This window comes from Furipterus horrens, unplaced genomic scaffold (assembly GCF_987537825.1).
Source record: "Furipterus horrens unplaced genomic scaffold, mFurHor1.1.pri manual_scaffold_2, whole genome shotgun sequence".
Lineage (NCBI taxonomy): Eukaryota > Metazoa > Chordata > Mammalia > Chiroptera > Furipteridae > Furipterus > Furipterus horrens.
Genome location: NW_028327172.1, coordinates 40,797,207 through 40,825,180, shown reverse-complemented (window position 1 = coordinate 40,825,180; position 27,974 = coordinate 40,797,207). Strand labels below are relative to the sequence as shown.

General features: G+C 54.7%; 1 protein-coding gene across 1 annotated transcript; it reads left to right on the top strand.

Annotated features, from left to right (window-relative positions):
- Positions 1-7,817: 7,817 nt before the first annotated feature.
- On the top strand, positions 7,818-27,974 carry TUB (TUB bipartite transcription factor). The gene is made up of 13 exons (XM_090267278.1): positions 7,818-7,955; positions 11,088-11,237; positions 14,143-14,216; positions 17,136-17,187; positions 17,662-17,824; positions 20,951-21,094; positions 23,326-23,444; positions 23,882-24,079; positions 24,344-24,456; positions 25,291-25,405; positions 26,790-26,888; positions 27,111-27,282; positions 27,696-27,974. The coding sequence occupies exons 1-13, from the start codon at positions 7,818-7,820 to the stop codon at positions 27,827-27,829; spliced, it is 1,671 nt and encodes a 556-aa protein (XP_090123404.1). The 3' UTR covers positions 27,830-27,974.

Below are 27,974 nucleotides of genomic sequence, written 5' to 3'. Positions count from 1 at the left end.
AACATACTTACTCAAGAACACGCAGCACATAGCAATAGAGTCAGAACTCAAATCTGGGTCTGGTATTCTTTCATCTATACCTGCTGCCTATAAAGGTCTTGGAACTTTTGTCCCCATTTCAGAGATGAGAAAATAAAGCCAGGGAGGCAGAACAACTTGACTCTCATCCCACAGTGCCTCCTTTCAGGACATCGCTTCTTCAGTGATCTGGTGGCCTTAGAGTTCGGTATTTATGGACCATTCGCAACAAAAGGGAAGGGCCATAGAGCCAAAAGATGACATTTGGGGTAATAAACTTAGCCAATAGTTTAAAATGTAGTTCAGGGTCTGATTTCTCTTGCTAGAAAGCTTGGTTTGTGAATTCAGAGTAGGATCGTTTAAAATGCATTTTCCATTTTAAAGAACCATGGTTTCTTAGATGAAGAGGAAAAAAACAGGTCAAAAATGCAAACTCATAGGCTTTTCTTGAAAGGTTACAAATAAAATGTTCTTTGCTGGAGGCTGTAAAGGCAATGACTCTGTTTGATAAAGGAGAGGGCTAGATAAATCCTGCATCAGGAACAAATAAAAGCTCTCTCCCTCTCTTCCGGATCAGCTTAATTCCTTGTCGCTTATCTGCAAATTTAATAACGCGTAAAACAAACCCCTCCTGCAGGCCCCGCACAGGCCCTGAGGGCTCCTCCTCAGAGACCTTTCCTATTTATAGCCTCAGACCCCGACCCGAGGAGAGCTGGGCTTGGAAGGTGTGTGGGAAGCAGGCAGGAGGGCTTGGGGCAACCGCAGCTTCCCCAGGACTGGGCCACTGTGCTTCTGCTCTGGGATTCCCAAGTGGGGGAAGGGAAGGTGATAAGGTTCAGTCTTCCCTCTCACGTCCCTGCCCTCTTCCAAGATAAATAACCTGGCTCAAAATTGCAGATTTTTTTTAAATGACCATGTTCATTAGTGTGGCCACCGGGTTGTCACTGGGATAATGTATCATGCTACACTAGGCGACTAAGGATATTTCAACCACATGGCTTTTAAAATCATATTTATTTATTTACCAAATCCGTTGTGCACGAACAGTATTTACTGTCTGTCTTTCCAACTGGGGTGGTGGGGGGCTGTTGTGGGTGCTGGTTCAGGGTCACTGGGAGATCTAGGAGCCAAACACTGTAGTTGAGAGGAAGCCTGAGCATCCAGAAGGAGAAACCACCTGGGAAGGAGGGTGTGGGCTCGAGGGTGGCCTAGCTGACAGCGCTAGATGGTGTCTTTCTCTCCCTCGGCAACTTTTTATGAGGCCATTCATGAATGCACCAGTACGAGGAGATTCTTCATAGGACTTTACACTTCCCTACGATATTGTATTCCATCTCATAAACCTGTTTCCTGTCATTCAAATCCCCATAAAGGATGCTTAATGATCCATCCTGGGAACATAGAATTATTGACGTAATCATGTCCCAGTTGATAGACATTTTGTAGTCCCCACTCCAGCCAGTGTCCCCCATTAGAAATTAAGCTGCGATGACTATCCCTGTACATAAACTTTTGACTTCAGTGGATAGTGTCCTTGGCTAGATTTCTAGAACAGGAAGTACTGAGTCAAAGGGCTCAGGCTGTCACCATGTGGCTTTCTCTAGAGGACAGCAGTGAAGCCTCTGGGCTCCAGAACTTTCCCCTGCCTGGGTTTTAATTTGAACTCTCACTCATTATTTGTGTGACTTCGAGCAGGTTATGTAACGTCCTGTCCTTTCTGTAAAATGGGGATAATAATAGTATCTGCTTCACAGTGTTGTTGAGAGGATTAAATGAGAGATGCCATGTGTAACTGCTAGGTTGAATAGCTGTGACTCATGAGATGTCATCATCAAAGCAAACCTTATTTTTGTCTCCCACGGTCTCTTTAATTTCATTCTATGGGGCTGTTTTTCCCCTAAACCTAGATGATATTGAGGGTAAGTCCTGTGGCTTTCCTGAGCACTTCTAGGTAACCAAAGGTCATTCTGTCAGTAATTAATATGTCCTGTCCATTGTAATTTAAAAACTTTTAACTGTTGGTGACAGGAACTCCTCTTGTCCTTCGCAGTCTGCTGCAGGCCAGCTGCCTACAGGAAAGGGTAGAGCTTGCAGTTCTGAGCCCTTCCAAGGGGCAGGCCGGGAGGGGCAAGAGGAGAGCAGAGGGACAGGAAAGTTCTTCCCTGACCCACTGTCTGATGAGCTGCACACTCTCTGGGCCTCTCTCTCACTGGGGTGCTTCTGTCGGTTCTTGGAGACCATTCCATTGCTGGGGTGTCACCCCACGTATAGCTCCCTTGATGTAGGTGACCCTCTCTCTCTATAGCTTCATGTGATGCTATGGTTCCTTTCTCAGACCCTGAGAAAGCTGGGCTCATCCCCTCCCCCAGTATCGCCTCCCACCATCAGGGACCCTCTTGGCAGGGATCTAAGACAATCACATTTGGCCTTCATGCTGGAACCTCCACTGGTCCACAGGAAATGATTAAGTATCCTTTGCTCCACAAACCTGGGAGCACAGGCTGCCCCTGAAGCAGCGGCACCCTCTTGGCCGTCAGGGCAGCCAGTTGCCACCATTTTTTGGATTTGTCAGGTGTGAGTCAGTTGCCCAAGACCACTGTGACCACAAATTGAGCTCTCTTAGGTGTTCTTCTTAGAGCACCCTTTACCCCTGGGGGCTCACTGGTCCTTGAAGGATCTGTCTAAAATTCCTCTTAAACTTCCAACAACCCTTTCTTCAGCCTCTCCCAGTTTTTATGTACTAGAGGTGGGTTCTGGCTAATGATACAGACCCAGGTTTTCAGTGCCTCATTTCCAAGTCCCAGCTGGTGTTATCCCACCTCATTTTGGAATGTGGTATCTATTAACTTGGAGGCTCAACTGGAGAGTTTCTTTTCATCATCCTATGCCCATATTTGTTTTTAGGAAACCCGTAGAGGAGTGCCTGCCATGGAGCATATACTCAACAAATGACAGTCGTGAATGGCCCAGTCTCATAGGCTCTGCATTTGCATTCACTTCATCACCATTACATTTGGTTTTATCTCCAGTATGGTGGAACCTCGGTTCTCAATCTTAATTTGTTCTGGAAGGCTGTCCATGAAGCGATTTGTTTGAAACCCAGTTCTCCTTTGTTGCCTGAGAAACTCATGAATGATCACACAGGTATCAGCATGAAGGGGTTGTTGGGTTGAGAACCAAAGTTTTGTCTGACAACTGAGACATTTTTTTCATGAACAGCCTGGTTGAGAACCAAATTGTTTGAGATGGAAGACATTCGAGAACTGAGGTTTAACTGTACCTTGTTTTATGCTTTAGGAGTTTTATGTTTCCTTTAGACTGTGCTTGGTTTTGGGAGGTGTTCCGCAGTGATTTGGAAAATAGACATATCGTTTTTAATTCTATCAGTGGTTACCCTACATTTTTCAAAGACATCGGTGAGTCTGCATTACCTCACTCCAACCATGCGTAACAGGGCAACGGGCTTTGCACATTCTGCAGTTATTCAAATTGTCTGGTCGCCCACACTCATGCAGCCATTCTGCTGTGATGTCTCTCTGTAGCTCTGAAGAGGCACTGGCTGGTCTCTGGCTCAGGGCTTGCTCATCTCTTCCAATAGCCAGCTAGCAGTTTTCAAGACCTCTGATCTTGTGTCCCTCTGTCTCCCATTTCGCTCCTAATTATATCTTTCTAAAAGGTACACCTGGGCAGTTTACTGTTGACTTAGAACCCTCTAGTGGCTCCTAGTTGGCAATAGGATGAAATCCAAACTCCCCAGCCTGGTTGGTATTCAGGTTGCCATGCACTTTGGTCCTCCCTTAACTTTCTAGGCTCATCTCCTGCCACACCAAAACACTTACCTACCTGCTACCACACTGGTTTGCACCTTGGTTTTCTTCTTTTTTAATTAATTGTGGAGAGAGAAAGAGAAACATCGATTTGTTGTTCTACTTATTTATACACTCATTGATTGCTTCTTGTATGTGCCCTGACTGGAGATTGAACCTGCAACCTTGGTGTATCAGGACGACACTCCAACCAACTGAGTCACCTGGCCAGGGCTCAGCACCTTGTCTCTCAAGTGCATTGGTCACATAGACTCATATTCTCATGCTTTGCTCATATTGTCCTCTCTGTCTGGAATGGCCTTCGGGCAAAAACTGCAACACGGCACCTGGCCAGTCATAGAATCTCCGTAACTGTTAGACTTCCCTCTCCCTTTTGTATCAGTCTATCAAAATCCTACTCATCCTTCAATGCCCAATTCAACTGTCAGGATTTTTCATTCTCAAGAAGGGCTCATCTTAACCTGACTTTCCTCCCTTTGGTACTATTGTCTGCCCCTCCTCTGTGTCCCCAGCCGCCAGCACTCTGTACACCTGTGTTGTAACACCAGCACCTTGATGCTTCTGATCCCTCCTGCCAGACTGACAGCTCCCTGAGACTGCAGGACTGAGCCTGACGCCTGTCAAAGACCTGCATGCACCTTTGAGCCCAGTCAGGTCTAGTCAGTGTTTGATTGATTGGAATGGCCTTCCTCAGGTTGCAAGTTTACAGCACCAGGCTGCTAGACAGGACACCTTGGGACCTGGTGCCCAATGAGAATAGAAATTCATTTATTATTCATATCCTTTTGCTTCCAAAGTGGACTAGAGGTGGCCCAGGCGCAATAAAACTGTTAAATAAGAAATAGAAAATTTAAGACCCCACATGGAAATAGCAAGTTGCCAAAATGCTGACCTTCTTCCTTGGGTGAACTTCCTTGAGTCTTGCTGAGGGGAGCTGGCACTGGGTTCCTCCTGCTGGGGTGGCAGAGATGAGGGTCTCCTTCTGGCTGCTTCAGTCCACATGCATTCCTTCACTCCCCCGCCCCCCGCCCCCCCCCGCTCCCAAACCATGGCCATGTTAGAAATGCCTAAGATGCAACAAGGAGAATGTAAATTCGTGGCAAATACCTCATCCTTGCAGGGTGTGGACAGGTGGGGAGGAGGGCGTGTTGGTTCTGCTGTGTGGCAGCATTTCAGCAGAGATGACTAGTTCCTAGGGCTCCATCTGAAAAGCTTAGGCCCTTCTTCAGTGGTCCTTCTGTAGCACAGTTGTGTTTTAACCATGGCCTAGTATAAGAGTTCTCACATGGCTTTTTGAAGTGACTTTTTGATGGAAGTCAGGGACCTACACTTAAAATGTCAACCTGGGAAGCCATCTGAACAGGAAAACTCATTGCCGGTTCTGAGTAAACACTCATATACATACCTCTTAGAACTCACAGAAGCACACACATTGATCCTCCCCATGCACACACCTTACACACCATCCAACCAATGTTCTTGTGCGGATGCATTCAGACTACAGGGCTACTTTCTGTGTGTGCGCGTGTGTGTGCACACACACACAGTCACGCGTCCCCTGGCACAGGGTCCCACTGGCTCCCACACATCCCTTGTCCTCATGCAGAGCCTCCGCAGGAAGAGACATGGAGAGCTGTTTTATTTCTGCACCTCACTCTGCCTCCAGATTTTCCTCCCTTAGGACAGATCCTAAAGTGTCTGTTTAATAGATTCAATTACTTTAGGCTCCTGAGACCTTCCAACTTGATTCTGATTGCTTTAAGGTGACAGATAATTTGGGAATAAAGGAGAAAAGCAACCTCAAATTCTTGAATGGGAAGTTGTCTAGGCTCTAGTCAGCTGCTGATTACAGCTTTGGGAGGGGTGGTCTGGAGGGCAGGGCTCTATCCATGGATCCTGGATCCTGGATCCTGGAGGGCAGAGGCCCTTAGGTAGCACTTTCCCATGCTACCTTGGCCTCTAAGGCTGGGCCTTTCTGCTTCCCTTCCTGGGAGTCCGACGGTCAAAACAGAGGCTCAGGTCAAGTGTTCCAGCAGGCAAGCAACAGCCCCACTCTGCCCCTGCACTGCACCCCAGGGTGATTTATTTTGTCTGCTCTGTGTCTTCAGCACCGGTGATAGCTCACGGAGGTTGACGAAGAGGTCACAGCCTTTAGAGTGCTGATGCTGTGCCAGACAGAGATTGACCTGTCAGACCTGTCCTGTGCTCCAGGAGCCTGGAGAGGCAGGCTGTGTTTGAGCGTGTGTGCATGTGCAGTGCATGAACTGTGGTAGGCAGGAAGCAGACCAAGGGCAAGGGCTCTGGCCTTGGGCCGTTTGGGTATGAATCCAGCTTCACACGTTGCCCAGCTGTATGACTTTGGGCAAGATCTTTGCCTTCTCTGTACCTCAGTTTCTTCTGCTGTAAAATGGGTATGATAAGAGCACCTACCCCCTAATGTGGTTGTGAGGATGAGATGAGTTATAGTATAGTTAGTACACACACGTAACACAGCTCCCGATGTTCAGCAAGTGCTCCCAATATCTTGTTTATTGTTTTTATAGTTAAAGGCAAGGCTGAAAGGCCAGTAGAGTTTTGGGTGGACAGTCCTGACTGTGGACTCAGGGCAGCAGGGAATGGGGTCCTCCCTGAGCTGAGCTAGCTGTTCTCACACTTTCTCCCACCCAGTCATGCAGGCATGACAGTCCAGTTAACACCTGAGGAGCCTCACAGGCACACTGACAGCGTGGTCGGGGGCGGAGCTGCTGAATCCACAGTGCACATGAGGGCGCTCACATGTAGTGCAGAGTCTGTGCCCCTCCGCAGACCCCTCCCCAATAACCCGCTTCCACAAACCCCACTGTGGATACTTTGCCCTCCACCCCAACGTGCCTCACCTTGCTTTAAAGTTGGAACTGGTCACAGCCAGGACCTCTCGGCACCCAGAGACTTTTAAGATATTGCTGTTGGAAGGTTTTTGCTCCTTTTAAGTGTGGTGTGGCCCCTATACATGATTTTGAAGGACAGAGACCCTAATTCCATTTCAGCTCCACCGCTTCCTGCTTCCTAGCTTTGTGTCCTTGGGCATCTTAGCATCCTTGAGACTTTGTTTTCTGGGAATTAGACATAAGCACTTGCCTCTCAAGGCTATTGTGGAGATTAAGTAATATGTCTAACTTTATAAGGGCCGGGAAGGCAGTAGACAGTAAATGTTATCCTTGCCTTGGCTGCTATAGTTAGACAGGAGGGACTCTTCCGCTGTGAGGAAAGGCCTCCTTGACTAAAACCCAATAAAGAAGGTTTCCCCGGGGAAAAGTGAGAACTTAGGGGGTGGGGCGCGGGGGAAGCGAATGGGAGAGGGGAAGGCCAGCCTCCATGCTTAGGACCTGAGGTTCCCCGGGACCTCTTTTGGTCTCTGCTGGCATCATCCCTTACCTGCAGAACCCGATGCCACCCCTCGCCCCACCTCTCTGCCTCCCGTCCCCAATGGGAGCAGCGATTTCCCATCCCTCAGTGGAGATAGGTAGGTGTTAGAATTATACCCGTTTCACAGAGGAAGGAACTGAGGCTGGGAGGTCGGGGGACCGGCCCAGGGACGGCGCGCACCCACGTGGACACGGGGGCCAGCGCGGTCACGTGCGTGGAGCCTGGCTCGCGGCGGTTTCGGGACGGCGGTTGGAACGCTTGGGATGCCCAGCCGGCCCAGGGGTGGGGTCTCCGCTGGGGCGGGGCGAGGGAGGAGGGGCGGGCGCCGCCACCACGCAGCGCTCCTACCCTCCGCGCGGGCCGAGTCGCTCTAGCCGCGCTCTAGCCGGGTCCGCCTCTCCCACTTCCACGCGCGCGCGCGCCGCCCGCCCTCCCACGGCTGCCCCGCGCTCTCTGCCGTTTCTTTCATCGCGCCGCGCCGTTCCGCCAGCGGCTCGCCGAGCCTGAGGCCGGGGCCCTGGCGTGCGGCGCGGGCCTCCGCGGGGCCCAGCGCCCCGGCCCGGGAGGATGCGGCCCGGGGCGGCCCGGGAGCTGAGCAGGGCCCCCGCTTCGGCCCCCGCGGCGCCCGGCCTCCGGAGCCGCAGCCGCCGCTCCGTTCCCGAGAGACATGACTTCCAAGCCGCATTCCGACTGGATTCCCTACAGGTACGCGGCGCCGGTCCCCTCCCTCCACTGCTGAGAGCATCGGGCAGGGTCGAGGGCGCCGGGCCTGGGGCTGGCTGGGGTCACCGGGCCGGGGCAGGGTTACCCTCTCCATCTAGCCCAGAACCGGGAGCGCGTGTTGGAGGCGCTAGTCCTTCCCACCTTAACTTTGGGGGGCCCCCGCAGACTGAACCCGCCTGCCCTGCTCCACCCCTTATCCTTCAGGGTTGTTGGAAGGGGCGAGTGCTCTGGGCCTGCGTGGTCCTCATTGGGTCTGGCGGGTCCATGTGGCTTCCTGGGGAGAGAGCACTCATTGACGTGAGCCCCCTCCTAGGCCCAGCGCCCCGGCTCACTCGCCGGTATAGCTAATGGCCTTGCGCGCGCACACCGTACATCTGCAGGGAAGCACTCACGAGAGGTCCGCGCTCTGGGCCAAAGACGCTCCTGCGGCTCCATTCACACGCTCAAAGCGTGAATTCCTGGAGACAGTTTTTCTGAACCAAGAGCACAGGCGGCTCATATACGGATGCACCATATATCTCCACACACACACGCATGCATGCACGCACGCTCACACAGGTGCAGTGCAACATATCTGTGCACATACACATCCTGTATTTGGAGAATACCTGACACCTACTACCCACTCACGAGTACTACTTATATCTGTCAGAGACTCAGAAATCCACTTGCTAACAGGTCTATATCTGGACACTCACCAACTAACAGTGCATAAAACTCAGGCACACGCAGGGAAGCACAGCCAGATGCTGTGGTCTGACTCAGTGACAGCTGTGCTTTCCCACCTGTATGGAGGTTGGGGTGGGGAAGGGTCGCTGGGGCTCCACACAGGTGCCGGTCTTTCCCGCATCCACTCTACCCAATTCTCTCCATTACCACCGGAAAGAAGCTCATTGCCATGGCAGCGTCAGATCCTTGGCCACCCATTGGCTCCTTGGTTGCCATGGGCTACAGGGCTGTCTCTAGGCCTCCTAGAAAGGCATATATGGAAAAAGGGTCCAGGACTGGTAGGGTCCACTATGTTCTTGCCCACTCAGGTGCACATGCCTGTGGGTGGTAGAAACAGACCTTCAGGGTCTGCCTTGTAACACAGCCTGCTCTCAAGAGGTGACCTGATTCCAGTTACTGATGGGAAAATCATTCTGACAGAGCTCTTCTGTGAGTCTGTCCAGACAGCATCCAAAATGGAAACCAGCTGAAACAGCCCGAGGCTTTGTGAAAGCAGATTCTTCTGCAAACAAGCACCTGCCACTAGTCTAGGGTTTTCTTGAGAATTGTTGTTGTCTCTAATCTTGACTCTTATGGGGGCTTCATGGTTTTCCAGGTTAGAATGTGTGGGTTCCCCTCCCGCCAACACACATGTGAACATACAAGTCACATAATTTTTCCTGCAGACACATGTAATCACACCTCAGAGTCTCACAGAGACCAGGGAGATAGTCTCATCAGGGGACTGGGGCAGGGCTGACTCAAAATTGCTGCTACTCTGCACAGGGCATCTATGCTGGGGGCACAGCTAGTTTCTGGAGCATCCTGGCCTTTTGAAACATGTGGGCTGACCTTCTAGAAGACAGTGCAGCCCCACAAAGTACTAATTTTTCTTGCCACCTAGCAGAGGTGCTTGGATAGTGCGTGTGGGCTGAGTGGCCTGTGGTGCTGTCAAAGTGCCTGAAGGGGGGTACCGGTGGTGGGGTGGTGGCCACAGACTAACTTAGGGAGGGAAAGGGCCGCACTTGCAGCTGTGGCTGTGGTGATGTGTTGAGCATCTGGCAAACTGGGGGCCAGGTTGGCTCATTGTCTAAGGAAGCCACTCCCAGGAGCCAAGGACCAAAGCCGGTTGTAGGGAGGTTGCACAGCTCCTAGCAAAAGCCTACCTCTGGAGAAGAGGGACCTGAGAGTGTGGGGCTGTCTCTGGGAAATGGCTCTGTCCACACTGAGTGTTCAGGGCACTGGCATTGTGCAAGGATGACTTGGTACTTGCCCAACCCAGGCCCAACCCCTGCCCCCATTCCTTTCTGGGGCCAGCGCTCCATCTTGAGTGCAGAATCCTGCCACCCTGAAAAGCTAGTCCTGAGGAGCAGCTTGACAGTGATGTGGCCCAGCCCTGCTTGCTCTCCCATTGCTCTGTCACCCCTGCCTTCTTGCTCTGTGGCAGGGAGAGTAGGTACTTAGACGTTGCCAGAATCTCTTCTGCCTTGCTGGGGTCTTTCTGAGCATGCACTGAACCCGAGAAAGCACTGGATTTGGGTATAGGCTTCCAGAACGGGGAGACCTGGACTGAGAGGAGGCGATGCCCCTCCCTCTTGTATTTATTAACTGGGCTGCTGATTACAGTCCCAGCCACATGCCTGTTTGATCACAGAGAAAACTGAGGCAGAAGACAGGCGAGGCTGTTTACTTGCAGGTGTGGGGAGTGGGCACGTGTGCATGTGCTTTGACTTGAGATTTCCCTAATGTTGCAGCATGTCAGCTGGAATGTGTCATCTGGTTTGGGAGCGAGAGATCTGTCGATATCTTGTTAGCTCTGCTGGTGGGGGTTCTGCCCCCTCTGTGGTGGTTGCACCTGCACTTCCTGGGCCAGGCTTGTTTTCTGCTGATAATCTTCTTAAGGGTAATTGTGGCTCAGTTTATAATGATTATGGATTAATCTCACATTCTGACTTAGAAGGAAGCCATTTAGTTTATAAACTTTAACAATTGGGATATTTTGCCTTTTATTTTTTTCTATTGTTACAACTAAGTCCATTTCTGCTATTTTTTCTTCATCTGTGTTCTTGAGGAGTGTTAAATGCCCCAGGTTCATGACCTCACAACCTTTCATGAGTTGCAGATGGAGTACTGAGAGTCAGGAAGGGCTGTGCTGGGTGAGAGTGACCACTGTCTTCGTGGTTCTGTGGCTGCTGCCTGGTGTCTCTGTCACCAAGCTGTGAACTTCTGGAGAGCAGGGGTCTCATCTGGTGTGTGGCTGTGTGCCTAGCATGACCTGCACAGACAAGATGCAGGCTACTCTGAATCAAAGGGGCATCCACAAGTAGCTTTGGGGAACTCCCCAGCTTTCCTGGCTCCACCCAGGTTCTCTGCACACCTAATGGATTCAGTGCTCCCCCTTCACAGCGGGGCTTCCTGGTGTCTCTAGGCCATGAGGAGGTCAGGCTGGAAGGGCCCTGCCAGGCCACGGAGCACTGTGTGAATACTCCCAGTGCCTTCCTGAGGACAGCCTTGCATCAGATGCTGGCCATGACTGTTAGGAAGGGCTTCCTGAGGGTGAGCCTAAGTTTGTCCCTGGGTTCTCCTCCTGTTGGCCCTTGTTGGGATCCTCCTGCCACTTCCTCACTGCTTTCTGGAGAGCAGAATGACTACTGGTTAAGCAAGACTCCTGGCTCTTGCCGTTCTGCCTTTGGGGAGCCCCAGTCCCCAGATGCTATGGCCCATGGCCTCACCTGGCGACAGGGAAGAGGAGTAGAACCTGTGCTCCTAGATTTACGGGAATATCTCTTCACTCCTTCTCCAAGCATTCTTAGGGAGTCTTCTTGCTGCTGCCTGGGGTGGAAGGAGCAGAGGAAACACAAGGTCAACAGAGCTGATTCAGAGACAGGGATGCTCTGCCCACTTCCAGCAGCCCCAGGCAGTGTCCCAGATGCAGCCTGTCCAGCACTAGGCAGAATGAGGCCATTATTTCCTCACTCTGGACCTTTCTTCCCTTGCAGCCCTTGAGCCCTCCCTGTCCCTTGGGATGGCCTTGGCTCATTGACCTGTAACCTCTAGGCATCTGTAAACAAAACCCCAAAGTCTTTTCTCAGGCTGGTGTCAAGCCCCTCTTGCCTGTGTGGGCAAGACCTGGGTGTTAGAACCCCCTATGAGACTTGACCTCCTTCTGGTGTTTCCACTTGTCATACCCTTTGCTAGCTTTTCAAGGTCTTTGGAATTCTTACTGTCTTAGCGAACAGTTCAGTACCACTTCAACTTTGTCACCAGGTGGGCCTGCGTTGTCTTCGGGTCATTTATAAGCATGCCAACCAAGAGAAGCAAGATGCTAGGAGCCTCCTTTGACTCTGGCAGAAATCTTTGCGTGTCTATTGGGCTAGTGTGCCACTTGCTTTGCCTCTTGCCCACAAGTTGTCGTTGGTTGCTGGTCCCTGCGGTTTCATGGACGCCTTTGCGGTAGGCCTGAGGACATGTCCCCTGACGGGCTGGGAACGTGGGCTTGCTCCTAGGGGTCACTTGCCTTTCTAACTACTCAAACCACCCGTCCAGCTGTTTAATTAACCCCTTTCACAGTCTTACCTGAGGCCTAAGTTGACTCGCTGATCTGCTGACTGCAATTTCTTACCCCATTTGAACAAGAGGTTTCATTTGCATAATTCCAGCCTTATAGCAGCTCTCCACGTTCTTTTTTGTTTCTGAGAGATCACCAGCTGTGGCTGGTGGTCCTCATTTGCATGGCTGCGCATAATCACCTGTGTCACTTGCTTTAAAAGAGAGTGAGGTGGGACTGCGTCTGGGGCATCTTGCCCAGCAGTTCCAAATTCCCAGGTCAGCGCTGAGTGCCCCTAGCAACTTTAATGCACCTGGTAAGGCTGTGAGCCAGGGGCTAGAATGGAGACACCTGCCTCATCATGGGAGACGGCAACTCCTGGGAGCAGCAGGTCCTCTCCCCTCTGGAGCTGCCATTCCTCCCCCTCCCTCCCCACCCTGTTCCCACCCCTGCTGTGTGCTCCAAGCAACCACTAGGCTAGTGATTTTTCTGCCAGTGTGTGGCAAGAATTTTTAAAACCTGCCCAATATCTGACATTTTAGTCAGGGGCACTGACCTTTTTTCCCTTAGATTGTCGAATTAAAAAATGACAACAGCAAACACAACAATAGCTGTCTGGTGTGAATATTTTTTAAAAAATATCAAATTGGCAGAAAATATATTTTGGGGTGTGCTGCAGGATTGTAGTAGTTAGTTTATGTGTGCCATGAGGTGAAAAAGGTTGAAAATCGCTGCACTAGGCAATGGAAGCCCGGATGTGCCGGGGAAGCAGAGGGGGTGTCTGGCGTTGTAGCCAGGCACCCTGGGTGGTCTTTCCTCCCCTGACAGCCCACTACCCTTTTTCCTGGGTCCAGCAGGGGCAGCTCCACTGTGACTGAGTGGGAAGAATGAGGACTGGGAGGTGGAGGATGAAGTGGGCTTGGAGCGTGGTTCTGTCCCTAGGTTGGCCTGGTCGCTGGGCCCATGGTTAGTTCAGGTGGATTAGCCGGAGCATGTAGCATGGGTCTAAGAAGCGGGGGAACCAGCTTCCTAAATGTGTTGGCCATGTCTGGGTTTTCCAGCCCATGGGAGAGGTGCCCCTGCCCTCATTTGTGGCCAAGCATGGTTCACTCAGATTCTGTCCGACCTCATGGTAAGTATGGGGGTGTGGAGGGGCTCGATCCCTGGGAGGGGAAGGCTCTGGGCACAGTGGGTGGATTGATGGACCAGGTTTGACCCTCATGAGCCAGTGACCAGTGCTTTCTTGGGCCTCCCTGGTCTGACCCCCAGCAGGAGGCATGGGCAGGAGGTAGCCATACTGAAGGAGCCACCAGGGTCAGTGGGAAGACCCATCCATCAGGCCCTGTCTCCTGTCCGAGTCTCCTGGCAGGGCTGCAGCTGGCAGCCTGGGCTTGGCAGTGATTCCAAATTGAAGCCCGAGTCATTAAAAAGCCATTATTGTCTCCTCCTGTGGTTCTCGTTTAATGCGGCCTAGAACAGTGCCTGTCAGAAAGAGGCGGACTGGGCGTGTGGTGGGAAAGGAAGATGCCCAGGAGAGGTGTCGGAGTGGGAGACAGGAAGGCAGGGCCATCTGCTGGGGAGCGGCGGGGCTGGGCCTGCTGAGGAGGCGACAGGAGCTTGGGTTCTGCTGTCCCTGGACACAGCCGTCCTTGTTAGCATTGTTCTTCCCAACACACTGCTGTTATTCACCCGGGAGAGATGTTGTCAGGCAGAAACACGCAGCCAGGACAGGCTTGTCCCTGCTAGGTGACTGTCGCCCACTCGGACCTGTGCAGCTCCCCTAGAAACCCTGTGCTGTACCAGGGATCCCTCAACCCCACTGCTGTGCCCGCTCCTGCGGCAGCCTCATGTAGGTGGGTTTCTGTCTGCCTCCTGGGGGGGTCGTGCTTGGCCAGGCATGCTCCTATTCGCCAGGCATGTGGGGCTTCTGCCAAGCTGCTGTCCCAGCCCCGCGCTCCCGTCTTCCCACTGCTCTACCATGCCCAGTGGTAAGTGAGGAGGTGGACGGGCGGCCCGCTGGGCACCTCCAGGACATCTGGGTTTCTGGAGTTCTTTAGAAGCCCAGCCCTGGTACTCATTCATCTTCTCTGAAGGCCGGTGGTTAAATCTGTTCTACCTGTGATCTCATCTGGGGACTTGTGTTGTTTTTTTAAAATTAATTTGAGGGAGAGAAAGAAGGGGAGGGGGAGAGAAACATTGATGTGTTGTTCCACTTACTGATGCACTCATTGGTTGATTCTTGTGTGTGGCCTGACTGGGGATCAGACCCACAACCTTGGTGTATCAGGATGACAGAATTACGCAGCCAGGGTCCATGGGGACCCGTGTTATTAAAGTCTGTGGCTCTCTGTCATTGTTCCCCATCAGGAAATGGAGGTGGGGACAGAGGAAGAGGAAGTCATGTTATCATGGAGAACAGCCTCCTTCCCTGGCATAGCGTCGTGGTGTGGAAAGTCCATGGCAATGGGGCAGTGGCCTGCGGTCAGAAAACACCCCCACATGCACAGATAAGGATGGGAGGGGGGCACTGGGCATTGAGGGCACCATGACTGGATCCATCTCTGTCAATCGGGCAGCTACTGTGACTCCACAGTTCTGGAGGTGGTTTTGCTAATGTGAGCTTACCTCTCAGCTGGATGGCCCCTTTTTTAAATGACTCATGCACCATGGAAGTCATCTTTTCCTGTTCAGCCAAGCCTGGTGCCAGGGATGACCCAGGGGATGGTCCCTGGCCCCACCCTGTGGAGTGCAGGGGGCTTGCATCACCCCAGCCAGCCATGAAATGGCCCTCCTTGCTGGCAGGCAGGGGAGCCAGCCTGTGTGGTGGAGGTGACATGGCTCCTGTGGCCAGGCCACGAGCTCACGCCTTAGATCATGGGCTGCCCGTGTGTGCCCAGGCACGGAGCTTGGTGAGCAGAGCACAGTGGGACTTCAGGCCGGCGCTCCTGTCAGCTAGGAGTCACACAGGCCCAGATGGCAGCTGTGTTGGCGTTCTGGAGTCGTGGGTGAGTTCCCACTGCTCACCCTGCAGACTGTGCTGGATGGTAGGAGTGGGGATGGCCCCCCCGAGGGCAGTGTGCAAGCAGACACTTTGTCTTTGCATTATTCAGACAGGGCAGTGATTGAGGTAGGGAGACATGTGGGAGAGCTGTGGCCTCTCAGACCTGGCAGGGCCCCGGGCACCTGGCTCACTCTAGTCCTTCCTCTCTTACTTCGGAAGCCCTGCTGCTGCCCCCCAGCCTGTGTGCCTGCCTTTTGTGATGGGCAATCCCCATCCTAGTCAGCTGGAGTTCTTAGGAGCTGGCTTCCTGTCCTCTGGTCCTGGCAGTGCCCTCCGGGAGTCCCAGTGCCCCTGTGTACTGTTTGGTGGGTGGGCGCCTGTAGGAATGCTGAGGTCTGTTGCGTGGTGTTTTCTCCTGTGCTGTGGCGGCTGAGGTTTTGGCGAATCAGGCTGTTGTGTGCACAGCCCCAGGTCACAGTGGGGCTCCTTTGAGTGCAGGGCAGCCTGTGCATCTCAGGAAAGGCCTTCCCGATGGCAAGGAGGTAGGATGCTGTCAATTTAAAATATGCAGAGTCCTCATCAGTTGTGGCGAGGGAGGTGGTGGTGGGCTTTCTGTGCTCATGGGCTTCCTGCCGCTCTCTGGCTGGCTCCCCAAGCCCACAGAGACACAGATGGTTTGAATAAGCTCAAGGGACATTTCAGGTCAATGATAATTTCAGCTGGAAGGGCTGCTTTCAGGAGGGGGGGTAATGGCTTCACCTTGTCCCAGGAGTGATTTGACCTCATCTTTTCCTCTTCCGTGCACCCTGTACTCACCTGCACACAAACACTCCCACCTCTTACACAGTCGTTTGCATGCACAGACAGCCAGGTATGTGCTTACCCAGGCAGGCGCACTCACACGTTTAGACACCTTCAGGTGTGTGCACATGCACGAGACATCCTTACAGCCTCAAATGCAAACCTCAGGCGCTCAGGCATGTAACTGGGCCAGGATGGCCTGCAGGTTCCCAGAGCTCAGGTCCTCAGGCTCCAGCCCCACCCCATGCAGCTGTTCTGACCTTGGGTCTTATAGAATTTGAGGCCTAGGTCCCATGTATGTGTCTTGGACTAGAAAGAAAATTAAGTGGTTTGAATTACCAGCTCCCTATTTGTACTCTGCCTTCCTGGGAGGCAGGGCCGGTCTGTGTGAGACCACACGCCTGTCCCAGCATCTTAGGGCCTCAAGGCTTTGATGCCCCACTGCTGTCTGCCAAGGCATCTGTGGCCAGGAAAGGGCCCAGTGGTTGTTTGCTGGACCGAGTGCTCTGCAGATGTCCCCACCCAGCTCCAGCCCTGCCCTGAGGGCCTGATTGGTTGCTCAGCCTCACTCTCCCGAATGCGGGGCCCTCAGCCTCACTGAGCAATGTCAGCACCACTCTGCCACCTGGAGAGCCAGGAGTTTGCTTTGAGCCTGTGGGGAGAGGGTTCTCCCCCGAGGGCCAGCTTTCTGCAGGGAGGAGGAAAGGCAAGGGGACGAGCTGGTGAGATCAGAGAGGGAGCCCAAGGGGGCCAGCCCTGGTCTGAAGCCTTGGCCTTGGACCTGGCCTGTGCCCAATGCCTCTGGACAGGTTCCCCTGGGCACAGGCCCAAGGTGAAAGTCTCCTGGATTTCCTGGGGCCAGGCAGCCAGGGGTCCTTCAGGCAGCAGCGATCCCAGCAAGAGACGAGCTCCCAGAGTGGCAGAAAGATAGCTCAGGCCTTTTTGTCTCAAGCTGGTTCCCAGATAGTGGACTTATCCCTCCTCTCTCCCATGTGGACAGCAGCCTTGATGGGAGAGGCGTAGAGAACCCAGATGTGCCGGGTGGGCTCTGGGCCATGTCCTGGCAGCTTGAGGACAGGTTCTGAGTACCCCTCTCCCTCCGCAGTGTCTTAGATGATGAGGGCAGCAACCTGAGGCAGCAGAAGCTTGACCGGCAGGTACGTGAGGCTGGCGCTGGGTGGCAGGGTGGTCAACCCTGGCCATCCTGGCCAGAGTCTGGGCTGGGGTCTTCAGGGCACAGAGGGAGGACTGCCCACTTCCTGGGCTGATGCTGACCAGTGGGGAGAGGGGCCCTCCCAGAAGCAGCTCTCTCCTTGACCAGCCCCGCTTTGGAGCAGACCAATATGTGGGGCTTCGGCCAGCAGGGCAGCTGGGGGTGCTGCAGTTGAGGGCTGGACGTCTGTGCTGTGGTCCTGCCAGGACAGCTCCCTGAGCTGAGTTTTGCCTCCTTTTCCTGGATGCTGCATCTTGGGGCACCAAGGGCACAAGGCCTTGGCCCTGAGTGGGCTTTGGACCCCCTGGCAACCTCTGGAAGCGAGCTGAGTGAGCAGTGTGGGAGCTCTCCCTTGGGAGAGGCGGTGGGCTGCCCTCCCCAGCCCAGTGACCTCTGTGCCTGTCCGCTGCCTCTGTAGCGGGCCCTGCTGGAGCAGAAGCAGAAGAAGAAGCGCCAGGAGCCCCTGATGGTGCAGGCCAATGCCGATGGGCGGCCCCGAAGCCGGCGGGCCCGGCAGTCGGAGGAGCAGGCCCCCCTTGTGGAATCCTACCTCAGCAGCAGTGGCAGCACCAGCTACCAAGGTATACCCTGCCTGTGGGACCACCAGCCTGAGGGGCCCCTGTGCTAATCTGGGTGGGCCAGGGGTTCTGTCAGTTATATGCAGGCCAAGCGTGGCTCCCAGAGAGTGGGTTGGGCAGAGGGAGGCCAGGACCTGGAGCCCTGGGCTCCTGGGTCAGGTGCTGGAGCCTGAAGCTAAAACTTGGGGGATCTGGAAGTTCGAAAGTCCATGTTTCTGATCTGGAGAAGTTCACTGAGAGCAGAAGCCAGCTTCAAGGAGCAGAACGGTCTGCTCCCTACCTGTGTTCAGCTGACACCAGCTCGTGTCTCCTGAGACACATACTGCCTCCTCACCCTGGCCTTCCCACACCTCCAGTCTGCCTGGCTTCTGACCTGCAGGTCCCTGCCCAGAGCCGAGGTGACTGGCTGCCTCCAGCTCTCCCATCTTTGCACACTTGCTTCTCAGCAGAGCCCATGGGCTGGGGGTGGGAAAAAGTCTCTTAGGCTCATCCTGGGGGTTGGGCCCCCTCATCTGGGGACCTTCCTCCTGCAGGTTAGGGTAAGAGTACTAGAGGCAGAAACAGAGCGTTGGTTTCTCTACTCCCAAAGGAGGGACTCAGATCCAGTCCCCACTGCCCCCTGCTGGTGCAGGTAATCTCAGTGACTTTGTTATCAGATGGTGCTACTAGAAAGGTAGCATCTGGCTTTTGCAGTTGCAAGAACCTTAGCTTTCTCAGGACTTGCAGCCTCCGGCCACTTGGAGCTCCTGGTAGTTGCCTGTCAGCTCAGGGCTGACCTTTCTCATCTAACTGCTGGGCCCTCTCCGCGTCCAGCCCCACAGCATCTATGGTTCACTAATTCTGAGCCTTGGAGGGCGGCACCTAGTGCCCAGTCTTGGCACAGCACCCTGGACAAGGCATCTGCCAGAGGTGAAGCATGGTGCTAGGCGCTCTACCTGTGCTATCTCACTTATTCCTCACAGTAACTCATTATCTCCACACAATCGATAAGCATTGCCCTCCGAGGGTGTCACCGATTTGCCCACAGTACATTGCTAGTGAACATCGGGGTGAGGCTTTGAACTCAGGCCTGTCGGACTCCAAATGGCCTTTCCACCATGTTAATGTCGCCTCCCTGATGGGAAGGTCCGTTGTAGTAATTCTCCTGTGTGAGCTTCAGCATCCAGGCTTCAGCTGGTATGTTTGTACTCCATCTCAGGGGCCCTTCAGAGGAAGGGGACAGGGACCTTGGCCCAGTGCTGCTGTCTTAGGCAGCTCAGCCTGCTCCACACAGAACTGGCCCCACCCTTTCCTGGCAGCCTTCTCCTCACACCTCCCCAATGAGCACTGCCCCAAGGGTGGCAGGGGTGCCCTGCAGAGAGGGCACTGACTGTTGTGGAGCCTGGCCAGCTGCTGTGTGGGCGTCACGGCCCCAGCTCTGTCAAGCCTAGCACCTGACCATTCGAGGCCACATGTGAGCTGGGGCCTGCTCCTGGGACTTCAGGCCCTACCAGTTTGGGCCACAGGCCAACATCTTGAGGCTTTGAGAGCGTCTTACAAGTCACTGATGTGCAGTCATTTTAGCAGGTTTTCCTGAGTGCTGAAGTGTGTGTCAGGCCTACAGAAAGGACAAAAGTCAGAAGCCAGAGTTTCTGGTCATGCCACTGCCAGTCACCTGCTCCCTTGTGGTTGCGAGCAAGACACCGACCCTCTCTGGGTTTGTTTTCTCGTCTGTAAATGAGAAAAATCCTGTCTCCAGAATTTGAACATTGAAGCAGCTCTCGTGTGTTTCAAGCTCCAGCCAGCGGCCTGCTACTTCTCTGCTGAGAGTCCAGACCAGGCTGGGTCGCGCAGCTTCTCTTGCTCAGCTCTGAGAGGTGGATGCAGTCCTGAGAAGGCTGCTGCGCACACGTGTGGCCGGCTTGGGATCCGCGTTGCCTAGGGTACCGGGACCCCCAGCTGCAGTATCAGCTGCCTCCTGCTCTGCCCTCTGCTGGCTCTTGGTGTTAAATACAAGGGGAATCTGACAAAAATCAGAGCTGGCGCATTTACCCTGCTAAACACTTTTTGACCCACCAGCCATGCTCATTTGTGTTATATATTCATCCAGCCCTTAAATATTTATTGAGGATGTACTTTGTGTCAGCTTCCAGATGAGAGGCTGGGGATCCAGTGTGAACAAAGATGGGTGTGGTCACTGTCCTCTCGTGGACCTTACTGTCTGTCGCAGGTGTGCTTTGTGGAAAGAAGCCAGGCTGTGTGTGTGAATGGCGGAGCCCCTACTTCCAGACTAGGGGTTGGGGAGGCCACCCCGAGGAGCTGGAGTCTGTAGGACAAAGGGGCATTAGTGGGAGAGGCAGCAGTCAGGAGGGCCGCCCAGGCAGTGGGACAGCGAGAGCAAGGACCCTGTGGCAAGAGGGAGTCCAGTGTGCACAGGGCACTGAGAGAGCACGGTGTGCCTGGGGACTTTGGGTGAGGGGCCTGGGAGGTGAGGAGTGTGTAGCTAGGCCAAGGCCAAGGCCACGGCCAAGGAAGATGAAGGAACCAGACTTGCAGGAGAGTGTTGGTCTTAAGAGCAATGAGAAATCATTCCAGCACTTGGAGCAGATTGGGGTTCTGACATGTCAGAATCTGGAGGCCACCCAGCTGTGACTCTTCCGAGACCTTTTAGTATATATGCGGCTCCCTGAGTTCCAAAATGACTATCCTGCTTCAGGGCACTCGGCACCCAGGCTACCGTGGACGTGGCTCTTAAGGGCCAGTGCAGCACCCCCACCACCGCCCTGCTGAGCACTTGCTCGAGTTGTTGTCTCTTCCAAGGCATGCAGCCTTTTCTGTCTCCATCCACCAGCTGTGGTGGCCCACATGCTCCCAAATACTCTCCCTCCCCCTGCCCAGGCTCAGATGGCTTGTTGGCCCAGAGCTTCAGCTGCTCTGCTTCTTGGTTGATTGTGGAGTGGGCAAGCTTTTGACTTGATTCCACTGGGCTGGGGGTGCCGCTTCCCTCCCTTGGCACCTATGCCAGGGAGAGATGGGGGTACAGTGCTTGGTGCTGGTGGGGGAGCTGGGAAATGTGCTGAGAAGTATGTTCAAGTCGGAGCTCTGGTCTTACCCAGTTTCTGTTTCTGTCTCCGGCTCTTTCCTAAACAGTTCAAGAGGCTGACCCACTTGCTGGTGTGCAGCTGGGAGCTGCCCGCTCAACAGCACTAGCCTCAGCCAGGAGAACCAAGGCAGCAGCTGCCACGGGGGGCCAGGGCGGGGCCTTGCGGAAAGAGAAGAAGGGGAAGCACAAAGGTTGGCTCACCCTCCCTGCAGCCCTTTGCAGAAGCCTGGTCCCCACCGAGGGTTGGGGGTTGCTTATCTTCCTGACCTGGAGAGACAGGGTGGAAGCCCCAGTGAAGGTCCCACCCAGCTGGCCCTCAGGCTCCATATGGCCCATGGGGCACCTGGGCTGGCCTATGGGTGTGGGGCAGGCCCTTCAGACTGCCAGGAAGTGAAGTCCAGCTCCGCTGTGGCCCAGGACCCCTGCTCAGCCCAAGAACACTCTACCTCCATCCTGACTCAGGACCCTCCATCCCATGGGGCTCCCTGCCTCCCAGGCCACCTGGCCCATCCGTGTGCATCCTCCCAGTCAGCGTGTGGGCTCCTTGACTCTAGTCCAAGGTCCCCCCTCTAGACCCACACTCCAGTCTCTTTCCTTGCTCTGCTCTCTCTAGAAGAGATTCCCAGAGACTAAGGACAGTTACAGTGGCTCCTGCCCCGAGTCCTGTCTCCAGGACTCTGGTCATAGTGGGACAATAGGGTGCCAGGGTCCGTAAGCTTCTGGAGCTGACTGGCTGCATTTTGGACATAACCCACCCTGAGAGGGTGGCTGCCACCTCTGGGGGCCAGGCTTTGCTTCTGTTACTGGAGCCGCGGCAGCTTGGTGAGGGAGGTTGACATGGGATGGGAGAGCCTCCATTTGGGAAGGCGAGTATATGTCAACTCCAGCCTTTTGCAAGGGTCCCCTATGTTTTTAATGACGTGTGAGTTTGTGTGTTTGTGTGTCTGAGAGAAGGAACACCAGCACTGGTAAGTAGCTGGCTACGTCCATGAGTGAGTGGTGGCCTCAGCTGTGGTCTGGATGGGCCCTTTTACTGCATCTTTCTCACTGTGCAGTTGGCTGTGCAGATGGCTGTTGTCTTCCTGGGGGTGTGAAGCATTTCAAACCAACCCTCGGAAACTAATTTGGGTAACAGCAGAAGTGACAAAACCCATGTCTCGTCATAGCTTACTGATCTTTAAGAGTCTGACAGCAATCATTAGTTCTAAAAGTCATTTTGCAGATAGTTTTGCAGAGGGTCCCCCTACTCATCCCTCACCCACTTCATGGATGTCTGTGGATCCTGCTCTCCTGTCCCCCTCCCCTCCCCACTCCTGGACGGGACTCAGGAGTGTCCGTGGCCTGCAGGCGCCGGCGGGCCAGTGGCTCTGGAGGAAGACAAGTCTGAGGCCCGAGGCCCAGTGCAGACCCCGACTGCGGGCCAGTCAGACCACGCCCAGGACTCTGGGGAGGCGGCAACTGGTGGGGGCGCGCCGCCCAGCGGGCAGGACCTCGGTGCCACGATGCTGAGGAAGGGTGAGCCCCATGGGGGTCCAGTGACGCCCTGAAAGCTCAGTTCCAGGTTCTCAGATGCACCCTTCTTGGGGAGCACGGTCCTCCTGTGTTTGTTCCAGCCCCTCCCAGACCTTGGTTGGGGGCACACGTGGAGACTCCTGATAAGGCCAAGTTAAGGGAAAGAAGTGTGAACTAGGGTAACCAGCCAACCTACAGCCCAGCCTTGTCTCCCCCACCCATATCACCTGCCCCTAGGGAGGCCCAGGTTTGGGAATAGATTTCTGTTCCCTTTGATTCCTTTGAAAACTCGTTTTGTAAAATGTTCCCCCATCTGCTGAGCTAGGGTCTAGATGCCAAGAGGCAGGGCAGATCCTCCCAGGAGAGTGACACCCAGGTAGCTCCTCCACTGTGGCCCCTGGTGCAGGGAGCCCCTGGCATGGGTGGTGGTGGGGACACCAGCAGCGCCCCACATTCTGAGGAATCAGGTCAGGGATCATTTCCTGGAGAGAGGGCTGTTGGGGTAACTTGAGGCTGGAGACTACATTCGGCTGGGGAGAAGCACGCAGAGGCCTGGAGGCAGGCTGGAGAGAGGAGCTGGCCCGCACATCAGGCTGAGTAAGAGACTGGCCTTTCCATGAGGCCAGAAATGGAGGCTCCCAGGCCTCGCTACACCACAGACGGGCATTGCAAGTGCTGGAGAGGAGGGCATCTGACAGGGAGATGGACCTGAAGCTGGGGGCGGGTGCACGCACCCGATGGACCGTGACAGTCCCAGCATGCACCTGAGTTTGTGTCCTTGCGTGTATCGGGGTATGTGTGGGAGTGTGTATGTGAATGCATGTGAGCACATGAGGCCTGTGCGTGTGTGTGCAGGTGTCTGGGTGTGTTTGTGGCTAGCCATCCCCTCCTGCTCCCCTGCCTGGCCCAGGCATCTCCAGCAGCATGAGCTTTGAGGAAGATGACGACGAAGAGGAGAACAGCTCCAGCTCCTCCCAGCTAAACATCAACACTCGCCCCAGCTCCGCTACTAGCAGGAAGTCCATCAGGGTGAGTGAGGAAGGGCACACAGCGGTGTGCAGAGCGCAGGCCGTCCCACTGGAGGGGGAATGAGTGGAGAAATGGTGGTGAGTGGCTTGCCTGGGGCTGAGCCCGCTGACTGCTAGAGCTGCTCTGGCCTGGGGTCTCCTGTTCTCCCACCCTACCTCCCATTCTCTTCCGCCAGGCCAGGAGGATGGGAGAGCCAGAGTCAGACCTGAGGACCTGCCCCCAGGGACGGCGAAGGGAGGGCGGGTGGGCAGGCTGGGAAGCTGGTAGACAGCCGCAGGGCCAGGCTTGCCGGCCCATGCCCAGGGACTCTACCCCAACCCCCCCTCCCCCCACCACATCAGGGGTCAGCTCTGGATCCCAGACCCCCAATTTCAGCTGCTCAGGGCCTCTAGGGCTTAGGCTCCTGCTCCCCACTGACTCCACCCCAACCCCCGTAGGAGGCAGCCTCAGCCCCCAGCCCGACAGACCTAGAGCCTTCGGTGGATCTTGAGGTCCAGGATCTTGAGGAGTTTGCACTGAGACCAGCCCCCCAGGGTATCACCATCAAGTGCCGCATCACGCGGGACAAGAAGGGGATGGACCGAGGGATGTACCCCACCTACTTCCTGCACCTGGACCGAGAGGATGGGAAAAAGGTGAGGTTGGTCTGGACCTGCATTTTACCTGGGTCCTAGGGGCTGGAATGTGACCAGAAGCCTCAGATCCAACACTGACCCCTCAGTCCCCCAAGAGACAGGAGCCCTGGTGCCTGGTCCCCGCACACACCCTTGTGTTTGCCGGTGCATACATGTGTGTGCACCCTGTTCAGAAGCTGATGCAGAGTCCTCATGTGAGTGCTCCCACAAGAGTGTATGGACCAGAGGCTGGACCTGGAATGTGACCTTACTCTACTCCCCAAGGTGTTCCTCCTGGCGGGAAGGAAGAGAAAGAAGAGTAAAACTTCCAATTACCTCATTTCCATGGACCCGACAGACTTGTCTCGAGGAGGGGACAGCTACATCGGGAAACTGCGGTACCAGCAGCCCCCACAGAGGGGGTGGGGCAGGCTCTCTAGAAGGCATCCTGTCCCTGGTCTAGGCCAGGAGTCTGAGCCTCTCCTTGGATACTCTTGTCCCTCAGGTCCCACTACTGGCTCGGTGTCAGCCTGGAGCCAGACTTGGAAACGGGTCTCACACACCCTGCCCTAAGCTGCTCCTAGCCAGGTGGGGGCGGGGTGGGGCACAGGCCCACCACAAGTGACAGATCAAACCCCAGGATGTCACTGATGATGTAGGCCACCGCAGAAGAGCCACCAGTGCTGAGGGGCAGGGCTGGGAGTGAGTCCTTGACGGGAGAGAGAGCAACCCTGGGGTGATGGGAAGGCCCTGAGCTTGCCTTAGGAGGAGGGTTTGCTGAGGAACAGAGTGCCAGGCCTGGGGAACATAAATTGAGTTTAGAGATAAAGAGCCAAAGCTGTGGAGCTGGGACTGGACCAAGACCCGTGGGCTGGCGAGAACAGACAGAGATCATCATCCTGGCTAGTCTCCATGGGCTGCTGAGTCCCCTCTGCTGTCCTGCCAGCCGCCGTTCTGTGTGCTCACTCCTGTTCCTCCAGAGAACAGTCTGTGGAACCCAGGCTGCCTCCCACATTTCCCTCACTGAACCAGGATGCTCTCTGATTCAACTCAGAGCAAGTTCAGGCCTTTTGCCCTTAAAGATGGGAATTCACTGGGCAGTGCACCCCAGGTGGACTCCCAGCTCAGCCCAGGATGCCTGACAGCCTCCCCATAGGACAACCTACGGGCAGCTGTCTGCAGCCTGGGGGCAGAGAGTGCATGACCCCAGACTAACTGTGCCTGTCCTGCAGGTCCAACCTCATGGGCACTAAGTTCACCGTTTATAACAATGGAGTCAACCCTCAGAAGGCATCCTCTACTTTGGAAAGTGGAACCTTGCGTCAGGAGCTGGCAGCTGTGTGTTACGTGAGTCCTGGGCCCTGGGAACCTGGTCCCCAAGTGAGACATGATACTCAGGACCTGCTGCCTAATCCGTGGAGTGGACCCTGCCTGGGAGAGCTCTGGGACCCGGGCCTTCTGCAGTGCAGGGGCAGGTGGCCTGGGTTCTCGTCTGTGCGTCCCTTCACGCCTGCCTCCAGCATCCAGCCCGGGCTACGAGGCCCTTTGCACGATCATCTCACTGGACGCTCAGTCTGAGCGCTCCACCCTATTTTTATTATTATACAGAGAAAGCTGAAGCTCAGAGGCTGGGTCACTTGCCAGTGTCACACAGCTCATAAATGGACAAACTGGAATATAAATACAGGGGATTTCACCTCACTTTAAAACGAGGGATTTGTACCCCATCAACCTGGGCACAGGCACTTCAGTGAGGCTCGCTGGGAAGCCGGAGCTGTTTTGCTGGTTTTGTGTGATGCTATGGTGCCGCCTGCTGGCCAGCTTTGGGGACGCAGTCTGAATTGCCTCAAATACTGAGCCCCAGCTATGTTCCGGTCCGGTTTGAGGCACTGAGGATATAGCAATAAAGAGAGACACAAATTTATACTCTTACAGGACTTACACTCTTAGTAGGGGAGATAATCTATAAAATATACATATAAGCGAAATAATGTTCCTGATAAATGCTAAGATGGAAAAAAATAAAACTGCAAAGAGGGCTGTGAAGTGTCCAGGCATATGTGAGCTTGTGGGAAGGCTGGCAGGGAGGGCCTCACCGAGGCGGCACTGGGTGAAGCCCAGAGGGAAGCGAGAGCCTGCGCGCAGGTGCTGGGGAGAGGAGCGAGCAGTGAGTGCAAAGGGCCTGGAGGCCCGGCTGTGGGGACAGTGAGGGGCAGTGAGTGGTGACAAGGAGGTAGGAGGGCCATGTCCTGTGAGGCCTTGCAGGCTGAGGTAAGACCTGCAACCTTTACTCTGACTGATCAGAACGGCTGGCTGCTGTGGGAAGAACAGGTGACGGGAGGAGGGGGGCAGGGGTCAAGGATGGAAACAAGGAGACTGAAGGTTACTGTGACCTCCGTAAGAGACGGTGGTGGTGAGCAGTGACCAGATTCTTGATGTAATTCGAAGGCAGAGCTGACAGCTTTAGCAGATGAATCAGAAGGTGGGAGGAAAGAGAAAGAGAGGAGTCAAGTGTGACCCCAGGTAGTTTGAGCTGCTGTTAAGTGAAGCAGAGAACTGTGAGGGAAGCTAGTTCAGGCAGAGACTTGGGCTCGGTTCTGGACATGCCAAACTGAGATGCCCTTCGATGTGCAAGGGGAGATGGCGAGGACTGGCTCGTCATCCCGGTTCCCTTCCAGTCTCTTCAGTAGTAAGTAGAGTCCTCAGGTGGCCACTGTCCTCTATTTCCCAGGAGACAAACGTCTTAGGTTTCAAGGGGCCGCGGAAGATGAATGTGATTGTCCCAGGCATGAACATGGTTCACGAGAGAGTCTGTATCCGGCCCCGCAATGTGAGTTTCTATCCCACCCACCTCTTCCCCGTCATCCCAGCCTCTGCATGAGCTCCTGAGGGTAGAACTCCAGCCAGTGTCTATGTCGTAGGAGGCAGTGTGAGAAGCCCTGGGGGTTTAGGAGAATCTAAGGACCCCCAGCCCTGAGCGAGACCCCATGAGCCCTGGGTTGGGCACGGTGCCAGGGCCTGGGTCCAGCTCAGGTTGAGTCTGCTCTCCCAGGAGCACGAGACGCTGCTAGCACGCTGGCAGAATAAGCACACGGAGACCATCATTGAGCTACAAAACAAGACACCTGTCTGGAATGACGACACACAGTCCTACGTACTCAACTTCCACGGGCGTGTCACACAGGCCTCCGTGAAGAACTTCCAGATCATCCACGGCAACGACCGTGAGTGCCCCTGCCCTTACTCCCTGCTGTAGCTCCCTAGCCTGCCCGTATAGGCCAGTGCTTAAGGACCCTGGTTAAACAGCTTAATGGACCATAATGACTGGGAGGCCACGGAAGAACCTTCTTTGGAGCTTTGACCCTAGATCCTGGGCACTGAGCAGTCTCAGGTGTGGGAATATCATGGGGATGGACTCTCCTTCCCAGTCTTCTGGTGTTTGTATGTATCTTTCTCCTTTGACATTTGCTCTCTCCTGCCCTTCTGCCCATTGGTCTGTTTTATTTCCTTTGGGATTCCCTTGGCATCTCTGCTTCCCACCTTCTCTTCCCTCTTGTGACTTGGGTGTCTGTCTGTCCTTCCCCATCTCTACCATCCTCACTCTTGTCTCTCTGTCTACATCTGTGCCTGGTTCCAGCGGACTACATTGTGATGCAGTTTGGCCGTGTGGCAGAGGACGTGTTCACCATGGATTACAACTACCCACTCTGTGCGCTGCAGGCCTTTGCCATTGCCCTGTCCAGCTTCGACAGCAAGCTGGCGTGTGAATAGAGGCCGCCTCATGACATCGGGGTTGCCCAGCCTGGAGCGGAGCTGCTTGCCTGCGGAAACAGCCCTGCCTACCCCCTGTACATAGGCCTCCTGCCAGACGAACTTTTGGCTCTCAGTGAGCTCCCTGGCCGGGCCAGCCAGGAGG

What these genes read in the sequence shown, in the direction of transcription:
- TUB (XM_090267278.1), top strand. Translation starts at nt 7,818, where the DNA reads ATGCGGCCCGGGGCGGCCCGGGAGCTGAGCAGGGCCCCCGCTTCGGCC. An exon ending in TTAGGAAGGGCTTCCTGAGG is followed by an intron (nt 11,238 to 14,142) that starts GTGAGCCTAAGT and finishes CCTATTCGCCAG; the next exon opens with GCATGTGGGGCTTCTGCCAA. An exon ending in AGCTGGCAGCTGTGTGTTAC is followed by an intron (nt 25,406 to 26,789) that starts GTGAGTCCTGGG and finishes TCTATTTCCCAG; the next exon opens with GAGACAAACGTCTTAGGTTT.